At 43.1% G+C, this 18,519-nt stretch overlaps 2 protein-coding genes across 2 annotated transcripts; both read right to left on the reverse strand.

Annotated features, from left to right (window-relative positions):
• On the reverse strand, positions 1–8,550 carry LOC123347359 (olfactory receptor 10A4-like). Its single transcript, XM_044984773.1, has 2 exons — positions 7,645–8,550; positions 1–87 (listed from the first exon to the last, which is right to left on the reverse strand). Exons 1-2 carry the CDS (start codon positions 8,548–8,550, stop codon positions 1–3), a joined length of 993 nt encoding a protein of 330 aa, XP_044840708.1.
• An 8,712-nt stretch (positions 8,551–17,262) lies between these two features.
• Positions 17,263–18,249, reverse strand: LOC123347360 (olfactory receptor 10A4-like). The gene has a single exon (XM_044984774.1). It carries the CDS (start codon positions 18,247–18,249, stop codon positions 17,263–17,265), a length of 987 nt encoding a protein of 328 aa, XP_044840709.1.
• Positions 18,250–18,519: the final 270 nt, after the last annotated feature.

Below are 18,519 nucleotides of genomic sequence, written 5' to 3' on the forward strand. Positions count from 1 at the left end.
TTAACTAACTCTACCTTTCATTCTCTGATTTCTCCAGTTGTGTGAAAAGATACTCTTTTCTATTGTTTTTCTAAAGGCTCCCTTCACCTCTTTGTTCCTCAGCGTGTATATTATGGGGTTCAACACTGGAGTCACAACTATGTACATGAATGACTCCGTGGGGGTCACAAGAGGGTGGGCAACTGTGGTGCATGCACCCACACTCTGAGCATGGCTCATTCCCTCCAGCAGAGGGTGAGAGTCACACACACACACACACACAGCAGGTCTCATTCCCTTGTTGTTACCTATGTGCTCTTTGCAACACTAGTTATTATGACAAAACAGTAAACTTACGTTCATTGTTAGTTTACTTACTTATGCTAATTCATTGAGCAACTCCTTCTGTTCAGGCTATAAAGCCTTCTACTTATGCTAATTGCCTTAGCTATTTTTGTATACAGTGCTGTTATAGCCATCTGGGTCTCAGGATACTAGAGACACAAAGCGGGTGAGATAATATCTTTTGTTGGACCAACTTCTGTCTCTCTCACCAACTATAAAAGATATTACCTCACCCATCTTGTCTTTCTAAGTAATTTTTATAAGTCTAAACCTATAGGTATCTTGTGTTTCTGCTATCATTTCCTCAACCCTTTATCTTTACTTACTATACAACTATCATTATTGAATGGCTATATAGTCAGTGCATGAGTTTTCAGTCTCTCTTTCTCTCTCTCTTTCACACGCAGACACACATACACACACATTTTCTATATTACATGATGTCAAGTATCAGAGGGGTAGCCGTGTTAGTCTGGATCTGTAAAAGCAGCAGAGTCCTGGACAGTCTCTACGGAAAAGGATAAATGGACACAAATCAGATATTAGGAATGGCAATATACAAAAACCTGTAGGAGAACACTTCAACCTCCCTGGCCACACAATAGCAGATCTTAATGTGGCCATCCTGCAGCAAAAAAACTTCAGGACCAGACTCCAAAGAGAAACTGCTGAGCTTCAGTTTATCTCCAAATTTGACACCATCAGCTCAGGATTAAACAAAGACTTAATTAAACAATGGCTTGCCAACTACAAAACCAGTTTCTCCTCCCTGGTTTTCACACCTCAGCTGCTAGAAGAGGGCCTCATCCTCCCTGATTGAACTAACCTCGTTATCTCTAGCCTGCTTCTTGCTTGCATATATATACCTGCCCCTGGAAATTTCCTCTACATGCATCCCACAAAGTGGGTATTCACCCATGAAAGCTCATGCTCCAAAACGTCTGTTAGTCTATAAGGTGCCACAGGACTCTTTGCTGCTTATATTACATGAGGTGTTCTTTCTTTCCAGCCTTAATCATCTGTTTATCAGAATTGCATGACATTACACATTCTGCATCCCAGAGGTGCCCCCATTTCAGTGCTCAGTTACAGGGACCACCAGGTACATTTCTCTTTTATGTTCACTTTGATGCTTGGCTAAAGTGCTCTGTGGGCCTATGTGATGACACCCAAGGCAACGTGAGACAGAGGTGGTCAGACAAGATAATCTGGAGGTCCCTTTTGTCCTTAAATGCTGTGACTCTCTGACAATATGAAATACATGAGTGATGTGTGACCGGAAGTGTTTGGGATGAAGCAAGCACAGATATGATGGAAGTTTATCTTAAAAATCTCTAGCTGCCAAAAAGCCCCAGAAGAGTAGAAGCAGTTATCTACTGTTTTTTCAAAGACACAAACTACAGTGCCAACTCCATACAGAAATGTTATTAGGCAACAGCCACAGGCCGTTGCATCATCGTTGTTGCTCTACATGAAATGTCCATTCAGAGGCCTAGGTGGAAAAGGTTCTGCTCCCGAAGGTGAATTATTTGTGTCCTTATTCTCCAGACACTTGTCAAACCAGTGGGGCTAATTCACAGCAACATCTGACTGCTACATCTCCCACTGCAGTCAATGAGACCTCAGCCCCTTTGCAAATCAAGCCAACTCTGAACTGTGATGAATGGAAAATGATCAAGGACCATGCCAGGTCCAGGAATGTCTCCTGCCCTGGCCACACCCACAAGTAGAAGGGGAACAGCTCAGCAAAACACACAGGGAAATGTTGCAGAAGCAAATAGCTACACTGTTGGAGTAATGAATTCCCTTGCTATTAATTAATCTTCCTCACTGCTCTGAGGCTGGGGATTGGCTCTGACAACAGGGAAATACACTGCTCTGTGAGAATATGAGAGTATAAAGCTTCAGGAGCTGAAAAAGCAAAGTCTTTGACATCATTATGGACCATCGCTTGACCCTTCCTCAACCCTCACCCTCTGCTGCCCCTGGTACCCAGTACACAGTATAGCCACCCCACCTCCACCCCTCACCCTCTGCTGCCCCTATTGCCCATGATACAGTATAGCCACCCCTTCCCCACTACTGTTGGGAGATAGATAGATAGATAGATAGATAGATAGATAGATAGATAGATAGATAGATAGATAGATAGATATCCATGTAATATGTTATATGCCTAGTGTGGATGAAGTGTGCTGGATGTGTGTTGCATGTTGACAGGGCCGGTGCAAGGATGTTTCGCGCCCTAGGCGAAACTTCCACCTTGCGCCCTCCCCTGTCCCCAAGCCCCCACCCCCGCGGCAGCTCTCCCCCTCCGCCCTGAGGTGCCCCCCTGCGGCAGCTCCCCACCCTCTGCCCTGAGGCACCCCCCGCCCCAGCTCACCGCTGCTCCGCCTCTACCCTGAGCATGCCATCACTGCTTCACTTCTCCCGCCTCCTAGGCTTGTGGCGCCAATCAGCTTAGGTGCCACAAGCCTGGGAGGTGAGAGAAGTGAAGCAGCCACGGCGCGCTCGGGGAGGAGGCAGGGCAGGGATGAGCTGGGGCAGGGAGTTCCCCTGCGTGCCGCCCCCCCCTACTTGCTGCAGGTGGCCCTCCCCGTGCTCCTCTGCCCCAGCTCCCTCCACCTAAATGCCGGCGGTGACCGGGGCGGCCGAAGATCCGGGCGCTGCGGACGCTGCCGAAGAAAATGCTGCCCCCTCAAATCCTAGTGCCCTAGGCGACCGCCTAGGTCGCCTAAATGGTTGCACCAGCCCTGCATGTTGACAACCAAAGCAAGAATTTGAGGTTTTCTGTGGTCAAGTTGTGTTTGCATTTAAAAAAAAACAAACACTTTGTTATGAGAAAGATGGAGAAATGCCAGATAAGGAAATAACATTGGGGGCATTGCCATGACAATGTACCTGTTGCAATGTATCTGCTGCAGTTGTAAACAGGAACTGGGGAAAGAGGAAAATCTCGGGCCTGGGACTATTTCTAAACTTCTTGGGTTTTGCCAATTTGACCAGAACTGTCTTTTGAAATTGCCCAGACAACTGATGATGTGATGGGGTGGATTATAAAAGATATTCGATACACTCACAATTTGGAGTCGTTTGTGGATCCAGAGCCCTTTTTAGATTAAGATGTGGTAATGCTGGCTCCCAGCACCTTGTGATCAGACTGAACATCGACTGGCCATCGGGACTTCAATTCTGATCTTCAGACTCTGGCGTAGTATGCTTGGTTGGGTTATGAATGTGGACTGAGTAGTTTATTTTGTAAGCAATAAAGAATATTTGTGGATTATACACCAACACTGTGTCCAGTATCTGTCTGCTCCCCTATCTCATAGGGTGACTCCTGCTGCGGGTCTAACACCCCCACCATCTGCTGCCCTAGTGCCCATTCTACAGTATAGCCACCACTTTAAATTTGTTACCTCTGCAAGTGGCCCTTGTTAACTAAGTCACTCCTTTCTCACTGCTGTGATACAGTATAACAGCTAGTTTCCTGTCATCCATCATTGGCTGCACTGTGACTGTACTGATAAATTGTACAGTCAATTGCTTGACAGTAGGGTTTATTGCTAAAAGCCAATCATAGTACTGGGAAAAGATTCAATATGATACCAGTCTCCAGGAAGTCGTCTCATGCATCATTGTTAAATTCACCTTGCACAGAAGCTGGGTTCCCAAATTTATACATTTCAACTAGGAATAACTCTAGTTACAAAACTCTTTCATGGATTGAGAACTGGTTAAAAGACAGGGAACAAAGGGTAGGAATAAATGGTAAATTTTCAGAATGGAGAGGGGTAACTAGTGGTGTTCAGCAAGGGTCAGTCCTAGGACCAATCCTATTCAATTTATTCATAAATGATCTGGAGAAAGGGGTAAACAGTGAGGTGGCAAACTAAACTGCTCAAGATAGTTAAGACAAAAGCAGATTGTGAAGAACTTCAGAAAGATCTCACAAAACTAAGTGATTGGGCAACAAAATGGCAAATGAAATTTAACGTGGATAAATGTAAAGTAATGTACATTGGAAAAAAACAACCCCAAGTATACAGACAATATGATGGGGGCGAATTTAGCTGCAACTAATCAGGAGAAAGATCTTGGATTCATCGTGGATAGTTCTCTGAAGATGTCCACGCAGTGTGCAGAGGCAGTCAAAAAAGGAAACAGGATGTTAGGAATCATTAAAAAAGGGATAGAGAATAAGACGGACAATATCTTATTGCCCTTATATAAATCCATGGTATGCCCACATCTTGAATACTGTGTACAGATGTGGCCCCCTCATCTCAAAAAAGATATACTGGCACTAGAAAAGGTTCAGAGAAGGGCAACTAAAATGATTAGGGGTTTGGAGAGGGTCCCATATTAGGAAAGATTAAAGAGGCTAAGACTTTTCAGCTTGGAAAAGAGGGGACTAAGGGGGGATATGATAGAGGTATATAAAATCATGAGTGGTGTGGAGAAAGTGAATAAGGAAAAGTTATTTACTTGTTCCCATAACGTAAGAACTAGGGGCCACCAAACTAAATTAATTGGCAGCAGGTTTAAAACAAATAAAAGGAAGTTCTTCACACAGCGCACAGTCAGTCTGTGGAACTCCTTGCCTGAGTAGGTTGTGAAGGCTAGGACTGTAACAGGGTTTAAAAGAGAACTGGATACATTCATGGAGGCTAAGTCCTTTAATGGCTATTAGCCCAGATGGGTAAGGAATGGTGTCCCTAGCCTCTGTTTCTCAGAGGGTGGAGATAGATGGCAGGAGAGAGATCAACGATCATTACATAAGAACATAAGAACGACCATACCAGGTCAGACCAAAGGTCCATCTAGCCCAGTATCCTGTCTACCGACAGTGGCCAATGCCAGATACCCCAGAGGGACTGAACCTAACAGGCAATGATCAAGTGATCTCTCTCCTGCCATCCATCTCCATCCTCTGACAAACAGAGGCTAGGGACCTTTGGTCGGACCCAGTATGGCCATTCTTATGTCTTATGTCACAGAAATCCAGCCTGTCTGTTCATCCCTTAACTTCATTCCTTAACTTCTTGTTCTGAACCATGACCTTCCATATCTTGCTTTTGGACACAGCATTCCACGTCCTGGTCCATGAAGGTTCCCCATTATTTGTACTAAGCTATTGAATTAATGTATCTTGACTTTTACAAGTTTCTTATCTGCTTATGTTAAATACTAAGTTATACTGTTGCTTGGTAGTGTGGGGTGTAGGTTAGCATGAGTGCACAGAACACTGGGAAGAACATACACTAATTCAGCTTGTAGAACTGACAGGTATTCACATAATGGGGTGTATAATAACTTTACACATATGTGTTCATTGACAGCCCATGGCTTGTTGCTCCAATAATTATTGTATGAGGGTCACACCTTTGCTAAATTAATTTACAAAGCAGAGATGAGAGCATTTATGTGGGATTTACCTTTTTTATCAAATTGTGTACGTTGTTGGGAGTGTAGAGTGGGAAACCGCATCACATGTCCATCAAATTTAGGCCTAATCAGTTTTGCCTTTATTTAATACAATTTAAGACAGAATTAATCTTACTTACAGTGTTTGGACATACATTTCTGCCTCACAAGTAATAACAGACAAGACAGAGTAGGTGAATGGGTCCAAGTTAACACATTCTGGGGCATTGAAAAGTCCTTCCTTCCTCCATGATGTCAGTCCTCCTCACCTGCCTGGATCTCCTGTTTTCCAGCCCATTTAATATGTATTTTATATGTATTTTCTTATTTTATATGTATTTTACATATGTATTTTATGTATTTTGTATATGTGCATATGTATTTTACATATTTTACATGTATTTTCATATATTTGCACATTTTCTATGGCTTAATTTCCCTCCATTCTTTAGTCAATACATTATCAATTTAATTTTACACGACCTGCGCATTACTTAGGCACAATTATTAATCATCTAATGTCTACAATTTTCTTGCTGAATTTGTAGTTTCGGGGTCATGTTACCCTGGGCCACTCTGCTCCTAAGTTTCCCAGAGAAAGGGATTTTTCTTTTGTTTATCGTTACATGTTCTTACTTCTTACTTACATCTTCCAACACGACAGGTTACTTATCTTGCCAACAACATCATTTTAAACAAATCAGCAAATTATATCAAAGAGATCCAACAAAGCATCACATACTGCCAGCCAGTGCATCTCAGAGTCTCAATGTATTTTAAGCTTCGAATGAATGCATTATAGGGATGTTTACTGAAAGAAGGCATATAGTTATGGAAATGCTGAACTAGGTATAGAGGTTTGTAATTTGGTCTTTATTATAAAGCTGCAATGATATAGGTAGAGAAGAAAACAGAATAGTATCTCTCATCATAAAATATAGAAAGGATTTTTTATCATATAGTTATACAAAGATGTACCATATAAACTGGCATTTGGTGCAATATTGTTATACATTCATATAACCATTTGTAGTTTATGAGTTTATCACACAGCTATTATTTTACATATGTAATATAAACTATGTACAGTGCTTCTTTGACTCAGGAATCATCAGGTGAAACTCTCTGCCCTGCATTAAGCAGAATGTCAGACTAGATGATCAAAATGATCCCTTATGACCTTTTAATCAATGAATCTATGATATACACAATGATCTGTTAGCATAGACTTCTGAACCTGTGCAAAATGCCATGGAAGTCTAGAACCAGCTTCCAGAGTTGCTGTGTGACCTGATCAGGTTAGGCATTGAAAGATCCATCAGTCTTACATAGGAAACTCTTCATAAGTGCTGAGAAATATTATTTAAAATTAGGCAACAGGGAGCACTGGGGACAGCCATTAGACAGCCATTAGACAGTCAAAAAAAACCCCAGCCCAACCCAACCTAAAACCTAAAATGGTGCAGTGGACTGACAGAGCAGGAAAAGGAGAAGCCTAAATGGAGTTCTCGGTACAGCTGGTTGAAATTTTTCCATCATTAAAATTTTGGTGAAAATTGTTAAATTTGCAAAAACCAAGGTGAACATTTTATGAAAGGGTTTTCATTTTAAGCTTTTTTTTAATTTGACATTCAAAATTTTGAAGATATTTAAAATTTGGGGGGGGGGGAGTTGGTAATAAAAGTTTCTCTTCCCATTCTCCTGATAGGTTTACAAGTTTTTCAAATGGCAACAATTCAATTTAAAAAGTGAAGGTCATTGGGAGTAATTCAACAGAACATTTATGAATTTCCCTCATTCCCTGTTTTAACTAACTCTATTTTGCAATCTCTGTTTTCTCTAATTGTATGAAAAAATGCTCTTCTGAACTGTTTTTCTAAAGGCCCCCTTCACCTCTTTGTTCCTCAGAGTGTATATTATGGGGTTCAGCACAGGTGCCACAACTGTGATCACAAGGGAAATCATTTGATCACTCTCTGGGGTGGAGATAGACTTGGGCCTCAAGTAGGTGAAAAGGGCCGTTCCATAGAACAAAGTCACCACCATGAGGTGGGAGGAGCAGGTGGAGAAGGCTTTATGCCTTCCCTCTGCTGATGACAGCTTGAGGATGGTGGAGATAATGCAGATGTAGGACACGGATATCAACAAAAAAGGGCCCATGATGAATAAAACTGACACAGTCAAGACCATAATCTCATTTTTGGATGTGTCCGTACATGCCATCTTCAACACCGGTGGGATGTCGCAGAAGAAGTGGTGGATGCGGTTGGAGCCACAGAAGGGCAGGCTGAAGATCCACGTGGTCTGAGCTACTTCCACTGAGATGCTGATGATCCATGAAGCACTCGCGAGCTGTGCACATGCCCGGCCACTCATGATAGTTCTGTAGTGCAGGGGGTGACATATGGCCACATAGCGGTCGTATGCCATGATTGCTAGGAGGCAGCACTCTGTCAGGCCCATGATGGTGATGACGTACATCTGGGCAGCACAGCCCACAATCGTGATGGTCTTTTGCTCTGCCAGGAGGTGAATCAGCAGCTGAGGGACCACACTGCTGGTGTAGCAGATTTCCAAGAATGACAAGTTCACCAGGAAGAAATACATGGGGGTGTGAAGTGAGGGGTTTAGCTTTATAAGGAGGATAACAAGGAGGTTCCCTATCAGGGCAACCAGGTAGGTGACCAGAAGCACCAGAAACAGAACGATTTGCAGCTTGTTAAGGTATGAAAACCCCACCAGGATGAATACATCAGTGATGGTCTGGTTTTCTCCAGGGTCACTCACAGAATAGATCATCTGTAGTGGTGGCAAAGAGACTGAATCTGAGAAATGCCAAACATGTGGATGCAAATCAAACAATTCATACTGCTTTCCTTTCAGTTGGGACGGTTCAAACTAAAATATGCTGCAATTCTGTATAGAAATATGTAACTGGGCCCAGTCATCACCAGGCATGAGCTGGTGGAACCACATTGATGTCAATCAAGCTATGCTAATATAGATCAGCTGGAAATCCGACCACATTGGCACCAGTGGAACTATAGCTGATTTACAACAGACGGGGGTCTGATACATTTACTCTAAAGGAACTACATCAATTTATACCAGCAATGGTGGTATACCAGTTTCCAGCATCAGAGGATCTATTCTTCCTCTTTGAACATATTTTTTTTCTGTCTACATGAAAATTCAAAAAGGGATACATGTATACAAATAGGATAATCATATTCAGCAGATCATAAGCTTTGCAATGATCTCTCACAAGACCTATCTTGCATAATATACATCTTAGATATGTTATAACCATATTATAAAATTATTTCTAGGAAGAATATGGGGTATAGCATCACACACATCCATAGATAGATAGATAGATAAGAACACAGACACAAACCAGGTGCTCACATACACACTAAGATTCTCTGCCAATGTATGGAAAATTCAAATGAAGAAACCAATGACTTGATCCTGCTCCCATTGCAGACTGGGGCACAAGATCATGGACTTCAGTGGGAGAATGGTTAGGGGCTTAAGTCATTCATTTATAGCCTACCTTGTTTAAGCAGAATAGTTCCCTCAACTAGCTGCAGGCACTATATGTGTTGAAGGAAACAGAGATGTTTTTATTTCATTCACTGGCTTCTGGGACCTACTCCCTGAAGGAAATTTCTTGTAATATTCTTCAGAGGAAGAACAATACTGCCTCAAAGTGCAACAAAATAAAATTCACTAGGGAAATCATTTCATAGAAAGTTGTATCATCATAATCATCATCATCATCATCATGTTTGTTTTCTAGATGAAAATCATAATGGGCTTTACTAACTGTGGTAAATTGTGTGATACAATTTTGTCTAGAAGAAGGAATGATTTGTCCAAAGCAACACAACACAGAGTTGAGGTTGACTCAGGAACAATGCTCAGGGCTCATGACTCCGGGTCCCTGATGTTCAGACTGTGTGCCCCATTCTTGTCTCAGAGCCACGATTAGAACCCAGAAGCACTGACTCCCAGTCCCAACTGCTCTAACTATTGGACCCCACTCCCCTCCCAGAGCTGGGAACAGAACCCAGGAGTCCTCACTCTCAGATTCCACTGCCCTAACCATCGGGCCCATTTCCCTCCTAGAGGACCAGATCCAAAGCCCATCAAAGTCAGCGGGACTATTCCCTTTTACTCCAGTAAGTTTGCAGTGGGACCAGAATCAGGGCTAGTTCCCAGGAGCATTAGAATAAACTCTGTGTGGAAGCTGACAGGTGCTGGTGGTAGTGTGCTTCAGGGAGTGGGGTGATGGGCTCAGCTGGGAGCACTCTCAATTATAAGACAGTATTGACCCCATTACTCCAGCATGGAAGTAGGAGGCTGTGCTACTGGGAGTGAGGTGGGATTCTCAATTTGAGGCACACTTCCCCTTTACTCAGTGCTGGTACCAATGCCCCAGTGTAGCACTAGTGGGCGCTGATCTATAGGGATGGGACTGGAGGGCTCTGTCGGATATTTTCAGGTTGATTGATCCCCCAGTAGGGGGCACTGTAATGCAGGGAATAGGGTGCGGGACTCATTAAGGGACATTCTCCTCTGTGGATCAGTGTAACCCCCATGCTTCAGAGCAGCTCCGAGAGATGACATGCTGAAAAGAGCTAGTTGCGGTCTCACCTAGGGGGGCTCTGTTGTCTCTTGGTCCATGCTGACCCCCTGTGCCTCAGCAGGGCACCACGTGGTCCTGTGCCACAAGAAGCAGGGTGAGGGTCTCAGCAGTGGGCTGTCTCTCATCAGAATGGCTGCTTACTACAGTGACCCAGCATGGTGCTTGGGGGACATCTGCTACAGAGAGTGGATAGGGTGGATCGGCAGGAGGCACTCTCCCCTTGGAGTTGGTGCTGACCCTCAGCAACTCATCACAGTGCAAGGGGGCGCTGTTTCTGGTGGATGTTATATCTTTTGGATGAGCTGTAAATGAAAGATCTTTCCTGACCACCATGGCCATGAATGAGTTCATGGGGCTGTTCACAAGTGGAGGGGGCAGCAGTGGCACATACACACACACTGAGTATGGCTCATTTCCTCCAGCAGGTGGTGACAGTCTCTCTCTCTCTCTCTCTCTCTCTCTCTCTCTCTCTCTCACTCACACACACACACAGACAAAGAGCAGGGCTCATTCTCTCCATCTGTGCACAACAATCTGTTGCCTGATCTATTGAATGTATCTTCATCATATTACTGGTTTACTCCTCCCAATTGCCATTCTGAAATTTGGTAGGTTCTTGTCCCAAGATTAGGCCCAGTATTATCAGAATCATTATTCAGTTGAGAACCCCCATGTGCATGGTTGCAATACTCACACTTAGGAGATTACACTATACGGAAGATGGATTTATTAACACAGTTAGGAAATTCACAAACACTCCATCCCAGCACAGCAGGTAGCCATAATAAAAAAGGAGCTGAGCATCCCTATATTTACACTACCCGTTGCAAAACAACCCAAAGAGTTAGTTATCTTCTTCCTTCTCTTACCCCTCACCATCATCATCATCACACTGGCATCTCTCAAGCCACACAGACTAGAATACAATTGTATAATGTGCTATACTGGTTCAACTATGCCTAATGCATAATCAGCAGGGGTTCCCACCACTTTTTCTTATTTAAAGTTCATCACCATAGTAATATCGAGATGGCCTTCTCCCACAGGTTATTAATCCTTTAACCTCAAGTTTATTAGATTATACCTTAATTAATTACCATGACATTCTTGTAGTCAGACATCTGATGATGTCCCTTATTAAAAATATCCCAACCTGGAAGAAACTAGCACCTATGAATACCTACCCGCTGTTTGCAACAGTCATGATTAAGACAAAACAATAAACAGAGCCTTGGGATGTTTTTTGACTTAAGGTCACTGTTACTTTACTTCCTTATGCCAACTCATTGAGCAACTCCTCCTGTTCAGGCTAGCAAGCCTTCTACTTACCCTAACTGCTCAAGCTATTCTTGTATGCAGTGCTGATGTAGCTGTCTGGGTCCCAGGATACTAGAGACACAAAGCAGGTGACACATACATACCTTTTCCTGGAACAACTTCTGTTTCTCTCACCATCAATAAAAGATATTACCTCACCAACTATGTCTTACTAAACTACTTTTATAAGTATAGGCCTGTAGGTCTCTTTCGTCTCTCCTATCAGTTCCTCACCCCTTTATCCTTTACTTAAAATATAACTATTGTTACTGCATGGCTATATACTCACTGCATGGGCACACACACAGAGTTTCTATTTTTCATAAGGGGTTCTTTCCTTCCTGCCTTAATCATCTGTTGAACAGTGTTGCATGATATTATACATTCTGCATCCCAGATGTGCCTCCATTTCAGTGGTTCGATACAGGGACCACCAAGTACATTTCTCTTTTATGTTCAGTTTGATGACTGGCTAAAGTGTTCTGTGGGCCCGTGTGATGACACCCAAGACACTGTGAGATGGGGATGTCAGGCGAAATAATCTAGAGGTCCCTTTTGTCCTTAAACTCTGTAACTCTCTGACAATATGAAATACACCAGTGATATGGGACCGTAAGCGTTTGGGATGAAGCAAGCACGGATATGGTAGAAGTGAATCTTAAAGACAAAAAAATGGAATCTCTCGCTGCCAAACAGCCCCAGAAGAGCAGAAGTTTTTTCAAAAACACGATCTACAGCACTAACTCTGTAGGGAAATGCTGTTAGGCGACAGCTACAGGCCGTTGCATCATCCTTGTTGCTCTACATGAAATGCCATTCAACCGCCTAGAAGGAAAAGATTCTGTTCCCGCAGGTTTTTTTATTTGTGTCCTTATTCTCCAGACACTGATCAAAGCTTTGGGTGTAATTTACAGCAACATTTGAGACCTGCATCTCCCACTGAAATGAATGAGACCTCAGCCCCTGTGCAAATCAAACCCATTCTGAGCTGTGATGAGTGGAAAATGATCAAGGACTATGGCAGGTCCAGGCATGTCTCCTACCCTGGACACATTCACAAGTATAGGGTTAAAAGGTCAGCAAAATACAGGGAAATTTGGCATTAGCTCTAATGAATAGATACACCATTGGAGTAATGAAATCCCTGGGTATTAATTAATCTTATCTGCTCTGAGGCTGGGGATTGGCTCTGACAACAGGGGAATACACTGCTCTGTGCAAACAAGAGAGTCTAAAATTGCAGGAACTGAAAAATAAAAGTCTTTGACATAATTTCTGACCCCTCCCCTTACCCTCCCCAACCCTCATCCTCTGCTACCCCTTGTCCCCATTATAAAGTACAGCCGCTCCTCTCCCAACCCCACCCTCTGCTGCCTCTAGTGCCCATTATACAGTACAGCCGCTCCTTCCCCACCCTCACCCTCTGCTGCCCCCAGTGCCCATTATATAGTATAGCTGCCCCTTCCCCGCCCCCATCCTCTGCTGCCCCCTGGTGCCCACTATACAGTATAGCCGCCCCTTCCCCACCCTCTGCTGCCCCCTGGTGCCCATTATACTGTATAGTCCCCAGTTCCCTGCTCCTCGCCCTCTGCTGCCCCTAGTGCCCATTATACAGTATAGCCAACCCTTCCCCACCCCCACCCTCTGCTGCCCCTAGTGCCCATTCTACAGAATAGCCCCCACTTTTAATTTTTACCTTTGCAAGTGGCCCTTGTTAACTAAGTCACTCTGTTGTCTATTGTTGATAAATTGTACAGTCAATTTCTTGACAGTCAGGTTTATTGCTAAATGTCAATCATTTTGACGTTGACAAATTTCCTATCTGCCTGTGCTAAATGCTGAGTTATACTATTGCTTGGTAGTGTGGGGTTCAGGTTAGCATGAGTGAACAGATCACTGGGGAAAACATACGCTAATTCAGCTTATGTAACTGCCAGGTATTCATATAATCGGTTACATACTAACCCAGGGATTGGCAACCTTTGGAACACGGCCCACCAGGGTAAGCACCCTGACAGGACGGGCCAGTTTACCTGCCGTGTCTGCAGGTTTGTCCAATTGCAGCTCAAACTGGCCGTGGTTCACCGCTCCAGGCCAATGGGGGCTGCAGGAAGGGCGGCCAGCACATCCCTTGGCCCACACCACTTCCTGCAGCCCCCATTGGCCTGGGACAGCAAACTGAAGCCAGTGGGAGCTACGATCGGCTGAACCTGCTCATGTGGCAGGTAAACGAACCGGCTCAGCCCTCCAGGGGCTTTCCCTGGTGGACCGCCTGCCAAAGCTTGCCGATCCCTGGGTTAGTATATAACTGATGAAATAAATACCTGGCAGTTACACAAGATGAATTAAACCAAAGTAAACAGAAAATAACAAACCAATAATCACTTTGTTTGTTCTCTGGCCACCACACTTAAAACTCACTTAAAATCACTACCAGTGTCACAAAGCAATCAGCTGTGCACAGATCCTGTTCGACTATGCCACTGTGACAGGTTCGGTCAGAGAGACCCCCTTGGGGCTGTCACCTGGTGTGTTGAGACTACCTCTGAGCCCATTTTCTCAGCCAGTTTGGGCATCCATAGCCTCCCTTGTTGAGCCAGACACGCAAGCCTGCTGCAACACAGAGCCAGGGTATGAAACACGCCCCCAAAACTGCAGACTTCATTGAAAACAGCTTAGTAAGTGCTCCTGTCTCCAGCACCCAGACATACAGCTCCCAATGGAGTCCAAACCCCAAACAAATCTGTTTTACTCTGTAATTGTCCATCCCCGTTATCACTGATAGAGAGATATGCACAGCAGTTTGCTCCCCCAGGTATTAGTCACTTACTCTGGGTTAATTAATAAATAAAAGTGATTTTTTAAAGTATAAAGGGTAGGATTTAAGTGGTTCCAAGTAATAACAGACAGAGCAAGGTAAGTTCCTATGTAAAATAAATCAAAATATGCACTAAGGATCTCATTACAAATACTAACTTCTCACCCTAGATGTTATCTCAGGTAGAATCCTTTTCAGACCAACCTTGTAGTTTATGGCCTGGGTCCAGCAATCACTCACACCCCTGTAGTTACAGTCCTTTGTTCCAGTTTCTTTCAGGCATCTGTTTGGGGTGGAGAGGCCCTGTCTTGAGCCAGCTGAAGACAAAAATGGAGAGGCTTCCAGGGGCTTTTATATTCTCTCTCTTGTGGGTGGAAACCCCTTTGTTCTTCTGGGCAAAATCACAGCAACAAGATGGAGTTTGTAGCCACCTGGGCAGATCACATGTCCACGAATGATTCAGCTTTTTGCAGGCCAATGCCATTGTTTACAAGTTAGTTTGAACATTCTCAGGAAAGCTCAGATGTGGACTGGCGTCTCCCAAAGTCCATTGTTAGTTAAATACTCCCAGTTACTTGAACAGCCCCTTCACAATATGTTGGCCAAACCTTCCTTGTGTGTTTGCTACAGAAAATATTTAAAAAGACAAGCATAGAGCCAACGCTCATAACTTCAGATATAAAAATTATATATGCCTACAAATAGGATGAATATATTCAGTAGATCATACCCTTTGCAAAGATATGTTACATGGCATATCTAGCCCAAAGCACATTCCAGTTATGTCATATTTACACTCATTAGCATATTTCCATAAAAATGAGTGCAACATCACACCTACCTTTGCTAAATTAATGTATGAAGCCGAGAGGAAGACTTTTATGTGGCATATATTCTGTTCTATCAAATTGTGTAATTGGTCGTTGGAAGTATAGGGGGAAACAGTCACACATCCACACAATTTAGGTTTAATCAGTTTTGCTTTATTGAATACAATTTCAGACAGAATTAGTGTCTGGACATAATGTTCTGCCTGAGAAGTAATAACAGACCAGACACAATAGGTAAATGGGCCCAAGTTACCACATCCCATTAACAAGTCCTTCCTTCTTCCATGATGGTCATCACCTCCTTGGATCTCCTGGTCTGGTCCTTCAGTCTCATTGGTCAGTTTGTAGTCCAGCTTTTCTCCAGGGTTGGGCTCATTTTCATATGTGTTCTCATACATGTTGCCATTCTCAATTGTCCCCAATCTTTATCCAGAACATTATCCATTGACTTTTACATACCCTATATATTATGCATGCACAAGTGTTAATAACCTAATTCCTACAATTTTCCTGCTGAATTTGTAGTTTCTGGGACATGTTGCCCTAGGCCACTCTGTTTCTAGGTTTCTCAGAGAAAGGGAATTTTTTTGTTTATCAATACATGTATGTAACTCTCTGTAAACGGGCTACTCACCGCCGCGGCGCCTCCTGCTGGTTTTTCCGGGGAATTAGCTCTCTTTCAGCCCGGAGCGCCCTCTACTCGGCCCAGCTTCCAGAGCCACCCCTCTCAAGCCCTGGCAGGCAGCATTTCAAGCCCCTCCGGGCAGGAGCCGGGTCTACCCTGCTACACTCTCACTTACATCTTCAACATGACGCATTACTTATCTTCTTAACAATATCATTTTAAACAAATCAGCAAATTATATCAAAGAGAAATAATAAAAGCCAAGACATACTGCCAGCCAGTGCATCTTAAAAATGCATAAGAATATACAAATGGATTTTATCATATAGTTACACAAAGATGTACCATATACACAGGTATTTGGTGTAATATTGTTATACATTGATCAAACCACTTATAATTACATGAGTTTATATCACAGCTATTATTTTACATATGTAATATAAAATATGTACAGTGCTTCTCTGACTCAGGAATCACCAGGTTGAAATTCTCTGCCCTGTGTTAAGCAGGATGACAAACTAGATGATGAAAATGGTCCCCTATGGCCTTTTAATCAGTGAATCTATGGTATGCACCATGATCTGCTAGCATAGGCTCTGAACCTGTGCAAAATGCCATAGAAGTCAAGAGCCAGCTCCTCGAGTTGTTGTTTGACCTGATCATGTTAGGCATTGAAAGATCCATGAGAGTCATACATAGGAAGCCATTCAAAAGTGTTGAGGGATGTTATTTAAAATTAGACCAGAGGGAGCACTGGGGAAATGCAATCAAGAGACAGGCCAAAAAAACCTAATCCAACCCAACTCAAAACCTAAAATGCTGCACTGGACTGACAGAGCAGAAAAAGGAGAAGCCTAAATGGACTTTTCTGTAGAGCAAGTTGGAATTTTTCAAGTATTAAAATTTTGATGAAAATTGTTAAATTTGCACAAACCAAGTTCAACGGTTCATGAAATGTTTCTCATTGTGAGCTTATTTTTTGCTTTAACATTTCAAATCTTGAAGATATAAAATCAAGACACTATTTGGACTACATTTTCTCATTTGAAGTTTAAATCTGGTGAAAAGGTTCTATCAAATTTTCATTAAAATTTAAATATTTAAAATTTCAGTTATTTTTGGTAAGAAAAGTTTCTATTCCCTTTTTCCCAACAGGTTTACAACAGGTCAAAGTTTTTCAAATGACAAAATTCCAATTTAAAAAGTGAGGGTCATCGGGAGTAATTCAACAAATTGTTTATGAATTTCCCTCATTCCCCTGTTTTAATTAACTCCATCTTTGATTCTGTTTTCTCCGATTGTGTGAAAAGAGGCTCTTCTGTACTGTTTTTCTAAAGGCTCCTTTCACGTCTTTGTTTCTCAGAGTATATATTATGGGGTTCAACACTGGTCCCACAATTGTGTTCATGAGGGAAATCATTTGATCACTCTCTGGGGTGGAGATAGACTTGAGCCCCAGGTAAGTGATAAGAGCCATTCCATAGAACAAAGTCACCACCATGAGGTGGGAGGAACAGGTGGAAAAGGCTTTATTCCTTCCCTCCACCGATGGCAGCATGAGGATTGTGGAAATAATGCAGATATAGGACAGGATTATCATTAAAAAAGGGCCCATGATGAACAGAACTGACACAGTCAAGACCATAATCTCGTTTTTGGATGTGTCCGTACATGCCATCTTCAACACCGGTGGGATGTCGCAGAAGAAATGGTGGATGCGGTTGGAGCCACAGAAGGGCAGGCTGAATATCCACGTGGTCTGAGCTACTTCCACTGAGATGCCGATGATCCATGAAGCACCTGCGAGCTGTACACATGCCCGGCCACTCATGATAGTTCTGTAATGCAGGGGGTGACATATGGCCACATAGCGGTCGTACGCCATGACTGCGAGGAGGCAGCATTCTGTCAGGCCCATGATGGTGATGACATACATCTGGGCAGCACAGCCCACAATCGTGATGGTCTTTTGGTCCACCAAGAGATGAACCAGCAGCTGAGGGACCACACTGCTGGTGTAGCAGATTTCCAAGATTGACAAGTTCACCAGAAAGAAATACATGGGGGTGTGGAGTGAGGGGTTTAACTTTATAAGGAGGATAACAAGGAGATTCCCTATCAGGGAGACCAGGTAGGTGACCAGAAGCACCAGAAAGAGAATGCTTTGCAGCTTCTTAAGGTTTGAAAACCCCACCAGGATGAATACATCAGAGATGGTCCGGTTCTCTCCTGGGTTATTCTCAGAATAGATCATCTATAGGGGTGACAAAGAAAGAAACTGAATCTGAGGTTCTATTTTTCCTCTTCGAACAATTTTTTTTCAGTCTACATAAAAATTAAAAAAGGGATCTTTCTTTCTTTCTTTCTTTCTTTCTTTCTTTCTTTCTTTCTTTCTTTCTTTCTTTCTTTCTTTCCCCTCTGCGAATGTTATTCTTTAGCCACATTTATCAAATAAGATTTCTCAAATGAGGGCAAATTCTGATCTCATTTGGATCTTAATCACAGGAATTCTTATACGAATGCA

This window comes from Mauremys mutica, chromosome 13, assembly GCF_020497125.1.
Source record: "Mauremys mutica isolate MM-2020 ecotype Southern chromosome 13, ASM2049712v1, whole genome shotgun sequence".
In the NCBI taxonomy this organism is placed as follows: Eukaryota; Metazoa; Chordata; order Testudines; family Geoemydidae; genus Mauremys; species Mauremys mutica.

What these genes read in the sequence shown, in the direction of transcription:
- LOC123347359 (XM_044984773.1), bottom strand. Translation starts at nt 8,550, where the DNA reads ATGATCTATTCTGTGAGTGACCCTGGAGAAAACCAGACCATCACTGAT. An exon ending in ACACTCTGAGGAACAAAGAG is followed by an intron (nt 88 to 7,644) that starts GTGAAGGGGGCC and finishes AGGAACAAAGAG; the next exon opens with GTGAAGGGAGCCTTTAGAAA.
- LOC123347360 (XM_044984774.1), bottom strand. Translation starts at nt 18,249, where the DNA reads ATGATCTATTCTGAGAATAACCCAGGAGAGAACCGGACCATCTCTGAT.